The following is a 17,539-nucleotide window of genomic DNA, read 5'->3' on the forward strand; positions in this document are numbered from 1 at the left end:
TTTTGGTGGATTTAAAAATACTAGCACCTAGTAAAAGGTGGGCTTCTTATCATCCTGGGATAGGGAAGTTCTGACCTAGCTGCGTCTATGGTTGCTAGTTGCCTTCTGGCAAGTAATGGCAATCGTTAAATTCAATCAGTTGTTTCTGCAAGTCGTTTATGCGAAAAGTAGGTAAGTACACGGCGAATAGATCCCACATTGCCATGCGCTATGAGCGGGAAGAAAACAAAGAACTTATTTTTATTTCTAGAATGATGAGACGACCAAGTTGCTCGCCTGATGGTAAACGACATTAACCTGGTAATGAGTTAATTTAGGTAGTAACTGTTTTATTTACTCCTATGGGCTTTAAATGGGGGTATCAATAGCAGGCACTTTGCCATAAATCACTATTACTCTCTGGAGCACTACCTATACTTTTACATACTTTTTGTTTGTTGGCAACAGGACTTGGCGCCTTTTTTTTAAATAAATTTAGTGACGGTATAGCGCCCTTTTGTGTAATAGCTTCTTCTTATTCATGTAATAAAAATATTTACATTATTATTATGAATTACTTTGTAAAAAGACACTTCTGTATCGAACTTAACAATTCATGTTATATCCACTCAATTTTATTTTAAAAAATGACGTAGTAAAAAAAATATTTGTCAATTGTTAAAATTCAAATGTCAGTTGACACTTGTCAGTTGCGCCTGTCAAGTGTCATTTGTCAGAATTCATCGTAAACATAATTCTTGAGTTGATTTATATTGAAAATATTTGTTGCGAATAGCATTTAAATCATTATTAGGTATATTTTATTGAATACAGTGAAAATGAACTTCTTTGGGAAAGCTCCTACAGTTAAAGGTAATAAAATCTTGGCCATGGGCACACGGTTGTTTATATGGTGTACCTACACAACAAATAATGACTCACACATTACGATGTTAGATTGCTCAACAAATTACTATTTTTATATACTGTACGTATATCTTATTAATTTTCACCCAACTATTCTGAAATTTTCCAGTGTACTGTTGTGAGTTGAAATTCCTTATGTTTTATGCTCTTTTCTGAGATTACACATTTAAATTTTTAAGGAAGACATTTTCATTTCTCATATATAGGGCTGCTAACGATGTTAGTTTTTCCATTACAAATTTCCAAGGCATTTGCAATTACCTGACTTATTTTAAAATTTCATAATAGTCTTGATGTCCAATCTTAATAACATTAATATGTTTTTTTCAATGCTATGTCATATGATGTTAACATTGTTTTGAGATTATGAGCTGGGGTAGGCCTAGTTTAAGGTAGCAATTTATCTATTAGGATTCATAATCCATAGTTTCAGAAATTGTTATACATAGAGTTATTCTGACTGTTTCTAGAAATACAAAGGGAAAATGACCGTGAGCTGCAAAAGCTGGCAGAGATTTGGAAAGAGATAAAGCAGCCCTTGAAAGAGAAGAGAAGAAACTTGTAAGTGGCACACTCACTATACAGAAATGTATTGTTTAAAAATAAGTATAACTAGTATTGTATCCCTGAGAAGGGATGTGACATTGTTAAGCTACTTATAAAAATATAAGTTTCAACATACAAATATATAACATAACAAATTTCTAAAAATTTTAAAAATGTTGTGACAATGAATGCCTCAACTGAATAATCCTTAACTAAATTGTATTTAGTTTGAATGTATAGGTATTTATGAATGTTTATACCTCAAGGTCCATTTCATACATTTTGTTTCACCTTTAATCTGGGTAACTAAACAAGTATTGGCAAGTAAAGAATTTAAATTCACGTCTAGTTAGTGATTAGTTCTCGCAGTTGAAAGAAAAACGTAAAAATAATTAATAATCATGGATATTTCGGCCTTTAAAATTTCGTCATATTAAATTTAAAATGCCGAAATATCCATGATTATTAATTATTTTTACGTTTTTCTTTCAACTGCGAGAACTAATCACTAACTAGACGTGAATTTAAATTCTTTACTTGCCAATACTTGTTTAGTTACCCAGATTAAAGGTGAAACAAAATGTATGAAAATGGACCTTGAGGTATCGCCTTAAGTACATTGATTACCTAATTATAGGAAATGGAAATAAAGAAGATGGCAAAGGAGGGCAACAATGATGGTTGTAAAATATTAGCAAAACAGTTAGTTCAGTTAAGAAAACAAAAGAATAGAATTTATTCAGCTAACAGTAAGGTAAGGTTTACACTTTTTATTAATCAGATGTAGATTATTATTTGTTTAATTTTAAAGCAAAGAAAAGTATGATAAAAAATTACATAAATATTTTATTAATAGTATTATACAAATTAGAACCACATTTAATTTTTATATGTATTTAATATGTTTGGACTATTAGTGAGCTTTCTTACAATAAAAGTATATTAATATTCTTAAAACAACTGCATAATAAATTTTTTGTCACTACTTATATTATAGATTTCAAGTGTACAAATCCACAACAAGGCGATGGGTGCAAACATAGCTATAGCTGGTGCGATGGGCACCACGGCCAAGACAATGGGCAACATGAACAAAGTCATGAATCCACACCAAATCGCAAAAGACATGGAGGCCTTTAAACAAGCCAATGCTAAAATGGATATGACAGATGAGATGAGTGAGTATACATATTTAGCTACACTAGTCATTTATTAAGGTTGTCAATCAGTCAGTATATGTACAGGTTGATTTTTTAGATGTTAAATGCAAAATTTTTAATTGTATGGAAAAGTATATTTTATTTATGTTCTATATTATTAAGAAGTATTGTGATTGCAATTAGTTAGTGAATAATTGTTTATAAAAGTATAATATTGGAATACTTCAGAGCTTGACTTATGTTCTACATCTAAATATGTCTACAATTAGCATGATTTTCACAAGTATACAAATTGTTTTTAAATGAATATTTAATGCAGTTTCAGACACTCTTGATGACATCATGGATGAATCTGGTGATGAGGAAGAAACTGAAGGAATTGTTAACCAAGTGCTTGATGAAATTGGCATTGAAGTCAGTGGAAAGGTAGTAACACTTTTTAACCATAAGCTTAGGCCCCTAAAAATAATATTTGCTGGACATGGCATATATTGTGACAATATTCCTCACTTTAAATACCTAATAATCTTGAGCCCCGTTATCACAGGATGATTCCCTTTTTTAATGCATTTGTATTTTTTAGACAAATATAATTTTTATAATTCCAAATAGAAAAAAATGTATGATATGATATTATGATAAAGTTGATGTATTTCACAAAAAAACATATCCTTCTAATCAAACAAAACTGTTTGTATACGGCTACTTAACATAAAAATTAGGCAGTGGTAGTTATTACCAAGACAGATTCTCACACAGAAGTGGCCTCTCTGGAGAGGTAGCTCACATACTATTAATAGTATGCATTGTCCTTTCTGATATAATGGCGTCGATAATGTTGTTTATTCCCACTGATTTTTAATTAATATTTTTACAGATGGCCAACGCCCCTTCGGTTTCCCGCAACAAAATAGGTCAATCAACCACCGACGCCGACAGAGACATCCTGGCTCAACTTGAAAAGCTGAAGTCTTAAGATTTGGCAAATCTTGTCATCGCCACAGCAGCATTTTACAATAATTAAGTTATGTTATAACAGCTTTTATTTCCTAAATGTTATTTTCTATATATAGTTGTTTTGAGTGAAACAATTAGTTGAATCAAAAGTTAAAATATTGCAATTGATTAGCGTAAATTTAATAAATGATATAATGAATTAATGTTAATATTTGTTAATTCATTCAAGAACAGAATTGTGACCTAAATTTTACAACTCTAGACCAATGTTTAATATTTATTTTGTGTTATCTAATACTATAAAAAATAAAACAGTATGATAAATATATAAAATGGCAGAAAATATTTTCTAAGACAGTCCTGCTTTGCAGGGATATTGAGTAAATTACTTATTAGCTATATAATTTTATTTTGGCGAGAATAGAACACGGGATTTAGACCAGAAGAGTATAAATGGAATATTATTTTTGCTTATTGTTACACATGTAACAATGATCACTAATGCTAGTTATTTTGTTCTACCTTCTAAACTGTCTTAATAAATAATTTATTGTTTTCCAGAGATGTAAATATTATAATCATCTGTACATATAATGTGAAAATAAATCTGTGATATTTTTGTATTATATGATACTAGACAATACAGTTTGATTTTATTTTGAAGCGAACTTTTAAATATAAGTATAGTAAGACTATACTAGCATTCAGAATAAAGGTGCTTTGTAAATATTAACCAATTTTTAAGAAAATTAATATTGGTGAGCATCCATTTTGTAGCATTTTGTTACTGTATGAGGCGGGTGGACGCTCACTTCCACGGTAAGACCTTTCAATAATTGGCCGTATAATTATTAAAATAAAAAAATCCTCTTAAAAAACCTTCCAGAATGTCGCTGGCTCACTATTACCAGGTCTTACGTTTTTATTTATGTTTGAAAAAAATTATTTAGAATATTTATGGCGACAACAATGTTATTCGATGATAACATATTATGGTTCCTCTTTTATTTATCATTGAGAACTATTGAAAATGATATCTAAAAGTGACATAAAATCATGTGATTTAGAATATATATATATACACCTAGGTGTAAAAAATAACATAGAACGTTGTAATAGTGAGTCAGCGATATAAATGTTTATAAACAAGGTTATGTTTTTAATATTTATAATGGCTTTATGCTAGAGGAAGGTCACTGCTATGAATTTTACAAGCAATTCTATAATAGTCCCCCTCGCGTAGTAATTGATATGCAATGAACGACTTCGTAATTTGACATAAAATTTAACGAAGTTTACCTACATTGTTTACTTAACGGCACGATAATGTCATAGCATGTTTCAAGGGGACCATTAAATTCCCATCACGCCATTTCGACTTGAACTTTCTTCATCGTCTCACTTCTAAGTCTTGCGCCGCTCTCGATTTTCAGTATGATGATGATACCAGATCACCTGTTCGACGAAGGAATCAATAACAGTATGTTTGAAAACGAAATGAAATATGTTCAAAATAAAAAAACTGTGTATGATAGGACGCAACGAGATTATGTGAGTATTCTTGATATTCTTAGTAAACTTCAAAAGTAGGTACATTGTGTAGAACATGCTTAGTGCATACGAAATGAAGAGCCTTTGAGGATGATTTTGTAGAATCAACTCGTAAAATTTGTGATACTCGGGTGGTCATGGGTTTCGTCCTGGAGATTTTTTCTCTGTTGGACTCGAGTCTGAGAGTAAAAGCGGTGATCGATTATCAAATTCAAGCGAAATCCTTTTTGTTACACGTTTGAAAAAGTGAGTAAACTAACGTTTGAAAAAGTAAGTTGTTCTGACTCTATAGTAGAGTCCACTGGTGTGGGGTTGAGGGTGGGTTGCAGAATAGTTAAACATATTTACTAACTACTCAATTGCTGAATTGAAAAAACAGACCAAATGCGTCTTTTATACGATTTCTCATAATTTTAAATTGAGAATCTGTCTTACATATCACACACAATATTGTGTTACACTGTGTTTTGTGCTCTAATTTTCAAGATAGTCTTAAAAATTATCTTATATAAAACTTAGAGGTAACAGTCCAGATTAAATAAGTATAAGGAAGAAGACTCACTGGGAATACTACCTGTACAAATAGATTTCTTTTCTCTTAGGAACAAGAACAAAGAGACTTGCTTAACTCACAAGATGGCGACACGTGTGAAATCCACGATCAGTTTTATCGCGATCACAAACTTTTGTTGGTTCTGTTTCGGGCACTTGCTGTCATGCCTATTACTAGATCGAGGCCAGGTAAGTTAGAAAAAACATCGCTTCAAATATCAACACGAGACCCACCATTACAAGGGACCAAGCAGATAAACTGCTTCTCAGTTTAGTAAAGGTGTGTACCTACTGGTATACGTGGGCTCCCTCATAGTAGATCACCGCTGCCCGTAGGGTGTATGTAACATAATTTCACAGAAATCCTCAGTGTGTTCCAGTAATTGAAAGGTTGGTGAGCCATTAATTGCCTTGAATGAAATATAAACCTATTAAGGGCCATGCCCGGACGTTAGTATACATCGCTTCGTTGACCGTGTACAAAATCTAAGACATGAAAATCGTATCCGTTTGACCAATCTATAAAGTAGTCATTATATTCTTTATACCACCGGTATGACGTTTGCGCTGCACCTACTATAACTCTACCTATCTAGATTCTAAGGCCTATTATTATTTTTAAGTCGGCATAGCGTTGCATTGCAAACGTTAACTGTTATTAGGAATGACGATAGGTACTAGACTTAAATTAATTATAATTTACTTTCATGCAGGAACGATCACCTTCAGCTGGAAATCCTCTGCAACGATGTACGCAATTTGCTTTTATATAGCAGCCACCGCAGTCGTTTTAGTGGTCGGCTATGAGCGTTTAATGATTTTGCGTTCAATCCAACGCTTCGATGACTACATTTATGCTATTTTGTTCGTCGTGTTTCTCGTCCCACATTTTTGGATACCTTTCGTCGGTTGGGGAGTTGCTAACCAAGTTGCTGTTTATAAGACTAATTGGGGAAAATTTCAGGTAATTTGCTAGGGGTATAAAGGTAAGTGTTTTAGTGTGTGAGGCTAAAAATTTATTCTATATTAGTTAAAAAATATACTTATTTTATAAAAATGTAACATCTATCGTGTTATGTTTTATTTTTTTCCTGCATAAGAGTACTACATTATTGTCTGTAGCTATGTACTTGTTTTGTTTCATAATTTTAATTCCGATTTGCTAAATCTCTACCTTAGGATTTTAAGAGTCATAAGACTTAAAATAACTTTTTAATTATTTACCATGTCTTATTGAAATGGTCAGATTTATTTATTTAATTTTTAGTAGCGCTTAACATTCATAAATCAGTTTATACTTTAAACAGGTTTAGAAGTCCTGAATAAAAATCAAAGCATAAAAGCAACTTATATATGTAACATTTCTTTCTTTCTCTCAATAAAATGTAGATTAATATTGTTATTCATTCGAATTAAGTAAATGTTCGTATTGGCATTGCTCAATCATTTTAACTACTTATGTGATTGTATTAAAAAGCAGTGACATCGTTCATTCGATAAAACCTATGATAATAACTTATTGATTTTTTTTCAATTTAGTACCTAGATACTTTATATTAGAAAGAAGCTACATCTAAATTCCTATCTGTAAATTTGTTTAGCTAATATAAAGAATATAATATTCGTATATAAATGTTTAATGTGTTATGAAAAAGTATTTTAACTGTGTGTGATAAGCGGGCTACATTAATATTATACCAAAGACACGACTCCAAAAGAATCTTTATATCTGAGTAATTTAGGACATCATAGAAACATTGTAGCAATCTCTAACAAAAAGTGACAGTCAGCCAAAGGCTATGCGGAACCGAAGCTACAACTAATAGGTCGAACAAATATCTGTTAATATCTAAGCTAGTTTGGTGCTTTCACGTATTTCTATCGTAACTTAGATATTTAATAATTTGTAGATTTTGCAAAATTATAAATAATTATGTAATTTTGTAGGTTAGGTACTATCGAGTGACCGGGGAGAATCTTCAATTTCCAAATTTGAAAACGTCAATCGTTATCATAAGCGTGGGATGTTTGCTTCTTGCCGTGTGCTTTCTCCTGAGTTTGTGCGCCCTTCTCGACGGCTTCCTGCTGAGACACACGATGGCCTACTATCACATAATTATCATGATCAACATGAACTGTGCACTCTGGTACATCAACTGCAAAGCTATTAAAATTGCATCGCAAAGTCTTGCTGAAAGCTTCCGCAGGGTAAATTGTTTACATTTATTTTTCACAGTTTAAAAAAAAAATAGTTATATCATTACATGAAGATTACAAAATGACACTAGTTAATATGTTTAGCTACTATATTATATATGTCTTGTGTGCTAATGAGAACTTTAAGGTTCCATAATTAATAATGCGCAATAGGCATTGCAATGAAGACATACATTTTCGTACCATTCGCCATACAGCAAAGTTACAGAATATTATTGTAAATATATTTAAACGTCAGAAACAATTCTTCTAACTTGTTTTAATCCTATAATATCGGTTGCTCGTGTAACAAACTGCTTATAAACTCTAAATTTGTTTAGAAAAATTCTTATATCATAATCCAAAAAATGTGTACAGCGTCAAATTACTTTTAACATTTTAGGCAAAGACATTAATCTGTTTACTCAGTTTCCAAAGCTATAAAATCCAATCTTATAATAAGTTTATGCTTGTTACGTTCTATTTTGCTTGCAGGATGTAGAGCGGGAATGTTCGGCCAAGTTAATATCGCGGTACCGATTTCTGTGGCTCAATCTTTCAGAATTGCTTCAGTCACTTGGAAATGCATATGCACGGACTTATTCTACATACTGCTTATTTATGTAAGTTAACAGAATACATTTTACACAACGATATGGAATTTATGTATAAAGCACTCCGATTTTAAGAAGATGAAGACAAACTGTCAAGTTGTAGAGCTAATCTCAGTAGCAGAAGTCGTCTGGTTCCCTCTTGGCTCATACCTGCATTAAATTAAGCGGACACCCCAAAGTTCGCACTGCCCTGAAGGGCCCTCAAGTTGACTTGGGTAGTACAATTGTTTAATTAACAACCAGTTACCGTCAGAGAGACATTGAGTTGGTATTTGTAAGATTTTTTTCATTCGACAGTCCCAAAGCTCTATCTCCATATTCGAAAACAATAGACTGTCGTACACACCTATATTCAAGTTTATTTTATTAGTAATTACCTTTTTTACGATCGCCAATAATTAGAATATACGTATATTAACTATATGAGGACATATAGATCAAGCTAAAATTAATTATTTTCGTTCACGCCATAGTGCGCGATGCCAATGCAGCTCTCATTTTGTTTTTATAGCGAGTCTAAACGCGCGATTGAATCGATTCAGTTGCGTGTTTGTATCAACTCGGTTTTATTAGTGCAATAACCCTCATATTGCTCACATGGCTTGACGATATTATTATTGCTGAATCCATATTGCATTATGGGATGATAAGTCACGATTACATAGTCTAGATCAGGCTGGTTTGTTAATTAAAACTGACTCCGTATTTTAGCAATTGGCACGTTTGGGCCACTTAGTTGCTAATTAATCAATAATGCCTTTCACTACCCACGAATTCCCAAGAATCGAGGAGTCATTGCTAAAAGTGCATCAAACAAATTTCCTTTGAAGTGCCTGATAGAATTAATAGCTTCAACTTCAATTAAAGCACGCCCTGATAGTAAAATGATAGTTAACGTTCTTGTTAATATTTAACGTATCTTATCGCGGTTCTTCAGGAAGTTTTCGTGAGGATTAACATTAAGTTTGCGTTAAGTCGGTAGCGGTTTATATAATTTATTGTCTATATATATATAAAGCACGAAGTCTATAATAATTATATACATTTTTGGATAATATCAATTAGGTAACTATTATTATTAGTATAAGCAACTTAATAATTACATAACCAATTATCCACCGAGTAATATTTTAGAAAGTAGTGCAGAGTAAAAAATCAGGTATAAATTTGTACAAAAAAAATGAAAAGCAATATGTATTGAGTTGTAGTATAACACAATAAGATGCGTATACTATAACTCATTACATTACGGGTATATGTTGCTTACACTCGTGAAGAATGTCCTTCTTATTATATACTTATCTGAAAGTTTTTGAAGATTTTTAACATCTAATCTCGCATTAATCTCGAATGTGTTTTGATGAAATTTGTCAAACCGATGGATTAAGATCAATATCTAGACCACATTTTAAAATTTACGGTAGGAATTTCATTGCAGTAAAGTTTTCTGCGCTGACGGAGTCACAAACAGATATTAGTTGAAGATAAACAAAAAAACGTGTGCATAACCCTAATATAGAGGTATTGAAAGGGGTCGACTTAAAGTAAACTACGTCACCCAAATCACAGCACCGTTACGAAGGGACAGTGGAATACGTGACCCAAACATACAAGGGCGATTGAATAAGATGACGAATCTACAGCAACACAATATGCCTGAGTCATGTATGATAACTCTTATATACATCCACGTATATGCTACGATTACATATGTATAACTAGATGTTACTTGTCCTTCGTCCGCATGAAAAATCCGCGATAAAAAGTAGCCTATACAATTCAAGACAATCTATCAATGCGCTAAAATTAATCCAAATCTATAGAGAAGTATCTTCACAAACTTTCTCATTTATGATATTACTGAGATATATCGCTGGCTTACAATTACATGGTCCTCTGTTAAATTTTTAAATATCGGAGTAATGAGAAAAAAAAATATATGTTGGTAAAAATTTAAAAAGACGAAAAATCATAGTTCTCCTTTTTTTATTATGGGATGATGGGAAATTGTTACTGAAAAAAATCACAAAATTATGTAATGATTCAATTTATGCAAAAAAAATTAATATAGAACCTTGTAACTTGTAAGCTTGCGATATACTGTCTGCCTATACATTCAAGTTCCGTGAACAGAACGGACCTTGCTCTTTTCATGAAATTATGAGGATTAAACATTTTAGTTAATCATACTTGGTCTTCATCATGAACAGGTTCTTCAACATAACTATCGCTGTTTACGGAGCGCTGTCGGAGATCGTTGACCACGGCTTCGGGTTCTCTTTCAAAGAGATGGGTCTCATCGTCGACGCGGCATATTGCTCTACTTTGCTGTTTATCTTCGCTGATTGCTCTCATAAGTCTACATTGAAGGTAGCTCCTTAATTTTTAATATAATATTATGTATTAGCTTGTGCTGGCGCTCCGCTGACCATTAACCATAGATGCCATGAAGGAAGCAGTATTAATAATTATGGCATTTCAATTACCTTCTATAAAGATATGTTACAGGTAGCAGCTGGAGTTCAAGATACATTGTTGTCTATAGACGTGTTGGCGGTTGATAGACCCACACAGAAAGAGGTAAGATACAATAATTCAGAAACATTTAATCGTAATTCGTAATCAGTTATCTATACTTACTTATAATAAATCTGTAGAGAGGTCAGTTCTGTACATGAAATATATTTCCAAAATAACTATCAGGGGGTGAATAGGGATCGATACTGATGCCAAAATTGCAATTAGTAAAATTTTTGTCTGTCTGTCTGTCTGTCTGTATAACCGTTATAGAAACAAAAACTACACGACGGATTTTAACGAAACTTGGTACAATTATTTTTCATACTCCTGAGCTGGTTATAGTATACTTTTCATCACGCTACAATTAATAGGAGCAGAGCAGTGAAGGGAAATGTTGGGAAAACGGGAGAAGTTACTCCATTTTTTAAGCTTCCGTCGCGTGTGCAACCTTATTGGTTAAAGCTACACAGAAATCATGTATGACGGAAATGTTCTCTTTAAAATTATATTAAAAATATCCCATCACAGCATATGTCTATCTTTTATGGTTGACTCACAATAACACGTGTAACTCCCGACAGCTTAGCAGTTCGAAGCTTTCTCATTATATTTGTCTACTCTTACGTTTATAACACTCTCAGTCATCTCTAATTAAAAAAGTGAACATTATTAAATATTCCATAAAAGAGAAATCGGTATAGAAACACCAAAGTTATACATGAAATACGCTAATAATAAGTCATCACCCGTGAATACTAAATCATGCTGTATGCTTCCTTCGATTTCACCAGGATCCCATCATCAGACCCTGACCGCACAATCGGACCACCTGCATACCACCATACATTAAAAAAACATCCCGACAAATTGAGCACCTCCTCCATTTTTGAAGTCCGAAATCCACGCGGGCGAAGCTACGGGCGGAAGCTAGTTTATAATATATTTATGTTCTAGTAATTCGTAAATCTAATATTTCTATACAGATTGACCACTTCATTCAAGCAATAGAGATGAACCCGGCTGTGGTTAGCCTCAAGGGATACGCGCACGTTAATAGAGAACTTCTGACATCTGTAAGGTTTAGTTTTTATTTTTTGTATGCAGATAAGCAAGATGCAATTTTAAATTAAAGTTCCTGTGAGGAAGGACTGAGTGCCGTTGAACTATTTGTTAGTAATGTGAAATTTAAATTCATTGAAAATCAGCTAGAATTTAGTGGAGCGTTCGAGTTAAAATTCGAATGCTCCAGACTAAGTCGATTACAAACATCTAAGGTAAACACGGCTCCTAAAGTTTCATTCTGTGTTTCATTTAAATACTCTATTGCATTGTCTAGCTGTGTATAAAGTTATTTTCACCACCTCTTTGGAGACACGTGCATGATATGCTATGTTATTTTTATCAGTCGGAACTACGATCAAAATCTATGTTTCTTACCACCCTTTTACATAACCGCATTTTGTACGCTTTGATTTTAGTAAAGAGGTTCTCAATGCTATATTGCTATGCCATGCGTAGATGCCAAATATATTCAATAGTGTAAATGCAAAATAAAATAAATATATATGTCGAGGGCCCTATTGAAAACTATATAAGCACCTGTCTAAAGATCTCTTCCACCCATTTGGATATAACGTCGTGATTTTTTTTCGCTATGTTTAGTATACTTCATTCAATATCATATCTATAATACGCGTTAATCTCCTACCCTACCGCTATCAAGCGGGCTACCTGTATTGCTTCATTATTATTACTGATAAAATAAAAGTAGGATAAAAGCTTATTATTTTAGATAAATATCAAGCATTAGCCGAGTACCAATGCCAGTAAATGAAACTAACTGTGATAGCGTATTTCAAAATACGACTGCATTATATGACTTATTGTGTAGAAGTCCTTCATAGCTGATACTTAATCGATAAGATGGATATCGTGCCTCAGGTCTTCCTTTGATTATAGCTTTACTTTACTTTAGTTGTTATAGAAAAAATGATATTGAACAGAGGGGATAATGGAGTGCCTGCGACTGAAACTTGTTATGACTAATGGAAATGGTCTCTTGTTTTATATCGTTTGAGTAACTCCTTTAAATATCGAAGTAAAGCAACGCTTCGTGAAGTTTATAGAATAACATTGAATTTTTACTTTCAAAAAATATGTTTTTTTATTTTATAATCTCTGGAAATAATATACAAATTACGCCCACCACACAGTTACTGATTAATTTAAAATAATATGACGTTTTCTTATCTATTGTACTTATTTTAACAACTATCATATGAAATAGCGAAACAAACTAGTTTGGTAAAACTTTATACACATAAACAATTGCTTATAATAAAAAAAAATGACAATATGAGCGTAATAGTTTTCTATTCCAGAATTAATAATAGTATTGGGAACTTTCCAATAATTATGGTCAAAATCGGTTCACCGTTTCAGAAATACTTTGTAAAGTGAAATAACATTATTTTATTATTTTTCAGGCAATACGGATGATCGCAATATACCTAATAGTGCTGCTCCAATTCAAGATATCGTTGCCCAAAGAACCCCAAGCTGCTGCCATAGTATAGTTACTTCATAATTCAACAAAAACGCCCCAGTTCGACTGGGGATTTACCATTGTCACTCAAAAGCATTATGGTAACTTTACTTTCGCGCGAGATTTCCGGAAGTTAAATCTTCGCAAACCATACCTTTCATTTCCACAGAGGGTAGCGCTTCAAGTATTAATTTGCATGCCTGAAGTGATTCACTCACTAATTTGTTAATTGTGCCTTAAAGTGTTTAGTAAAGTGTTTAGTTTAGTAGTGTTCAGAAATTATTATAACTACATTTTTGTACATATAAATCTAGCAAACATATACCCCCTTATTCATAGACGTTTTTTATCTAACAACCGAGTAAGGCTGTGATAACAAGTCTGTTTCTCAGTACTGACGGCATGGCAGTCTTCGCAGTGTAGGGCCGTTGTGATTGGCTAATATTGAAATACAACAATAATAACCAATCACAACGGCCCTATGTCTATTTCTCAGTGCCGTTGGGCACTGAGAAACAGGCTTGTTGTCACAGCTTTACTTCGTCGTTAGATAAAAAAAAAATATGAATAAGGGGGATACAGTATGACTATGTATGTAGTAGGTATTTATATAGTGTGAAAATAGAATAAACAAAATCGATTAAATATTTGCTTTATGCGTGCACGGCAAAATGTCCCCACTGCAGCTGATGGTAAGTAGAGTGTGATCCAATAGAATGTCGACTCACGAGAGACAATTACCCTTTGGCAGTCGTCACAATTATGCCGACCTGTTCGAACCGGATGTACACAGGCTGATCCCGTGTTTTAACACCTTAGCACGGTGGTCGCTATCCGGGCGGATATAAAATATATCTAACCACCAGCAAACATTATTCAGTTCATATAGTGTAATAAATATGTTTTACTTAATCGTTTATATGGTCTATTAAACAGGAAACAAATATGATGAATTTAATATCGCCATAAGTTATTCTAATGGGCTAACGAGTCATGTGGGACGAGGGACATCAACTTGTTACAATATATAATTTATGATTCTCCTGTATAACGCCATAAACCAGTTATCTAATACATACGATCATAGAGTCACGAATATCAAAAATCAAAGTATCTATACTCTAAGTAGTATTATCTAAAATATAAATATAGGTTATATATAAATGAATTTCTATTTCCCTTGGTCACTTCATAACTTAATGAATGAACCGATTTCATTACCTAAAAATTTTTAAGATTTCTAATACTTTGTAGGTGGGTTTTACGGAAAGAAAAATTAAGACGCGCAGATAATTAGAAATTAAAAAATCTTAACACCTTTTTTTAAATCCGCAAGATAAATGAATGTGAATTTAACAGAAACTTGCTTTTTTTATAAGATATATAAAGAAGAATTGTGGTTGAATGAATATATGGATGATTATAATATATCAAAGAATTCTTCTGCACGTGTGCATGAACTCTTACTAAACTATTGGACTTGGATAGTTAAGATCCACAATTATTTATGCATTTTTACCCATTACGCATAATGCATATTAAATAATTATTTTGATTTTCGATTCCAACAATAGGTTGATACAAGATTTTTAATACCTACTTGACTACCAATTTGAATCCAGAACCTCCTGGAATTTAATTAAGTACTCTACAAAGCCAATAAATTGACAGTTCTTAAATCTAAACTATATTCATCTATTAATTTATTTCATGAACTACATAAGCCTAACATATTAAAGTTTACAATATTTAACACACATGCATACCGATATTCAATACAAATGGTAAAAGTAAAATAAGAAACATTTCTGCTATTGTCAGGCTGTTAGTGAAACCTTTCGCGATCCTCCCCTGTCAATCAATAGAGAACAATCTTGGAATACGATATGCAAAATTAGTTCCACATATTGTTATTCCGGAGCCGAATCAACCTTGTCAGAGATTTCAGTTGTATGCTCGTAGCCTCTAGGTAAAAGGGTATTTACTTATTACAAGAACATTTTAATAAAATAATTTATATTTTTTATACATTTAACTTTTACTTGCAGGTATGCTCACGTTAGCCTTTTTCTAAACTAAGTTTTCAAGTATTTTGCTTTGAACAAATTTGATCTCTTAGAGCTAAAGGTACCTAGCATTATGCCTCTCCAGTTTTCAAAATCCGTTATTTCATTGCTCTATATGATATGGACAACCTAACAAGCAGACTTTAAATTTATAATTTTAGAAACGATTAATTTGTAAGAAATTTCTGTATGTATTTGTGAAAATCAACAGCAGTGGAATCCATTGCGGACTTCAGCTTTTTCGATCTATTTAAAAAAATTATAAATATTTTTTCCATAAAGTGGTGTTACAATAGGATGACATGGGACCAAATCTCACGGGCCTCCAGTTTCAATCCCAAAATTTTGTAGAATCCAAGTTTTGCTGTCTATTAGGCCCGAAAAAGGTCGTTGGAAAATAGTACATAAGTATACATATATCACATTAGGAGGGGCACCATTCGATTAATATGTCACGGGTCCTTTACGACGTTACGCTACTGGTTGTTGTGAAATACCTATTTGTAGGTACTAAAATCTTGCATAAAATATCATTATCGACTTACACGCATATAAATCCATAAGTGAGAATAATATTGACGTAAGAATCGTAGCAAATGCCAAATACATTACTTAACTAACAGATATATTTGGATCATGGAATTCAGAATTCATCGACAATCCGTAAAACAAATTTTATTAAAAAAAATTTGCAACTTTAATACTAACATCGGATTGATTACGATCTTGAATTTGTAAACATGAACATTTTTAAGAATATTACTTCAATAATAGTCCACATTTTAATTAAATTACTTTGCACGGTATTCGAATAACCGGATTAGCCCAAGTGTATCCATGTTTCTGTCGCCGGTTGTCACCCTCAATCAATTAGGAGATATGGTGGATAACCGTAAATTCATTAATCAACTTTTTAATTCCATTTCTCGCTATATTTCCGATCCAGGAAATATAGCGTTTATGACTCCAACTGATTTATTACGAATGAACTATTATAATTAGTAAAAAATGAATATTACTACTAATTATAATTATACTTGTCCTTTATATGCACAGCAATCTATCGGGAAAATGGAATTAACGAAGGCCTACCTAGGTGACAAAATGAGCCCTATTTTATTAGTAACAATAAATGTCTCTTTAAAAGTAGAGGGTTAAACAATTAAATAATCATAATTATCAGATAAATAAAGTTGAATGTTCATATTATATGAATATTAGTCATAATAGTCTTGTTCATGGTGGTTCAAAAGCAAAAAAACAAAGTCCCTAAGTAACCGGGTGATCTGTAAATAACTCATCAGATTGACGTCTGGCTATTATTATATTCATGCCGAAGGACCAGTGGTTGCGTTGCCCACCGAAAAGGAAAAGTGTGATTTAGGCAAGCAGAGCGTTACTTTGGTTTTAACCTTACGAATGGATTGCTCCTATTGCTTGTTAACATTTGTACCCACTGGATTTAAATAACTATTTATTTAATAATCCGATAAAGGATGGTATAGTTTAATGCAACTAAGCTTAATGCTAACTTTAACAGCCGATTTCTATGTTCATAAAAATAATTGTACCATTAGTAAAATGATGATAAGAAAAATAATTTTACATATAAAATACTAATATACAAAACATTTTAAAGATTACATTATTTTTAAAAAGTGTAAGCGTAGGTAAGTTTTAAATTATTCTTTTGCATACATTATAAATAAGAGATGTAATATCTGTATGCATAGAAACGGGGTATTTATGTAAACATCAGCAGAAAGAAACATCGTTTACACTAATCGAGTGTGAAGCTCAGGTTGGGGACAAAACTCTTGCGAGCTACGTCTTAATAAAGCACAATAAGCATTTGCTCCTTCGTATACAAACGTAACAATGCTCATAGATGTAAAATTATAAAACAAACATTGCTTATTACATTAC

The 17,539-nt window shown here is 32.4% G+C and overlaps 2 protein-coding genes across 2 annotated transcripts; both read left to right on the forward strand.

Moving 5' to 3' along the window:
• Positions 1-672: 672 nt before the first annotated feature.
• Positions 673-4,210, forward strand: LOC115440094 (charged multivesicular body protein 2b). Its single transcript, XM_037446205.1, is given in 7 exon segments — positions 673-852; positions 1,377-1,409; positions 1,412-1,467; positions 2,090-2,206; positions 2,450-2,630; positions 2,932-3,038; positions 3,490-4,210. Coding segments are annotated over 7 exon segments (627 nt in total). The 5' UTR covers positions 673-818; the 3' UTR covers positions 3,589-4,210.
• Positions 4,211-5,003: 793 nt separating this feature from the next.
• Positions 5,004-13,777, forward strand: LOC119192392 (gustatory and odorant receptor 22-like). The gene is made up of 9 exons (XM_037446204.1): positions 5,004-5,120; positions 5,723-5,861; positions 6,386-6,636; positions 7,620-7,880; positions 8,364-8,491; positions 10,693-10,852; positions 10,991-11,062; positions 11,986-12,075; positions 13,489-13,777. The coding sequence occupies exons 1-9, from the start codon at positions 5,004-5,006 to the stop codon at positions 13,576-13,578; spliced, it is 1,308 nt and encodes a 435-aa protein (XP_037302101.1). The 3' UTR covers positions 13,579-13,777.
• Positions 13,778-17,539: the final 3,762 nt, after the last annotated feature.

The sequence above is a fragment of the Manduca sexta genome, unplaced genomic scaffold (genome assembly GCF_014839805.1).
Source record: "Manduca sexta isolate Smith_Timp_Sample1 unplaced genomic scaffold, JHU_Msex_v1.0 HiC_scaffold_2730, whole genome shotgun sequence".
In the NCBI taxonomy this organism is placed as follows: domain Eukaryota; kingdom Metazoa; phylum Arthropoda; class Insecta; order Lepidoptera; family Sphingidae; genus Manduca; species Manduca sexta.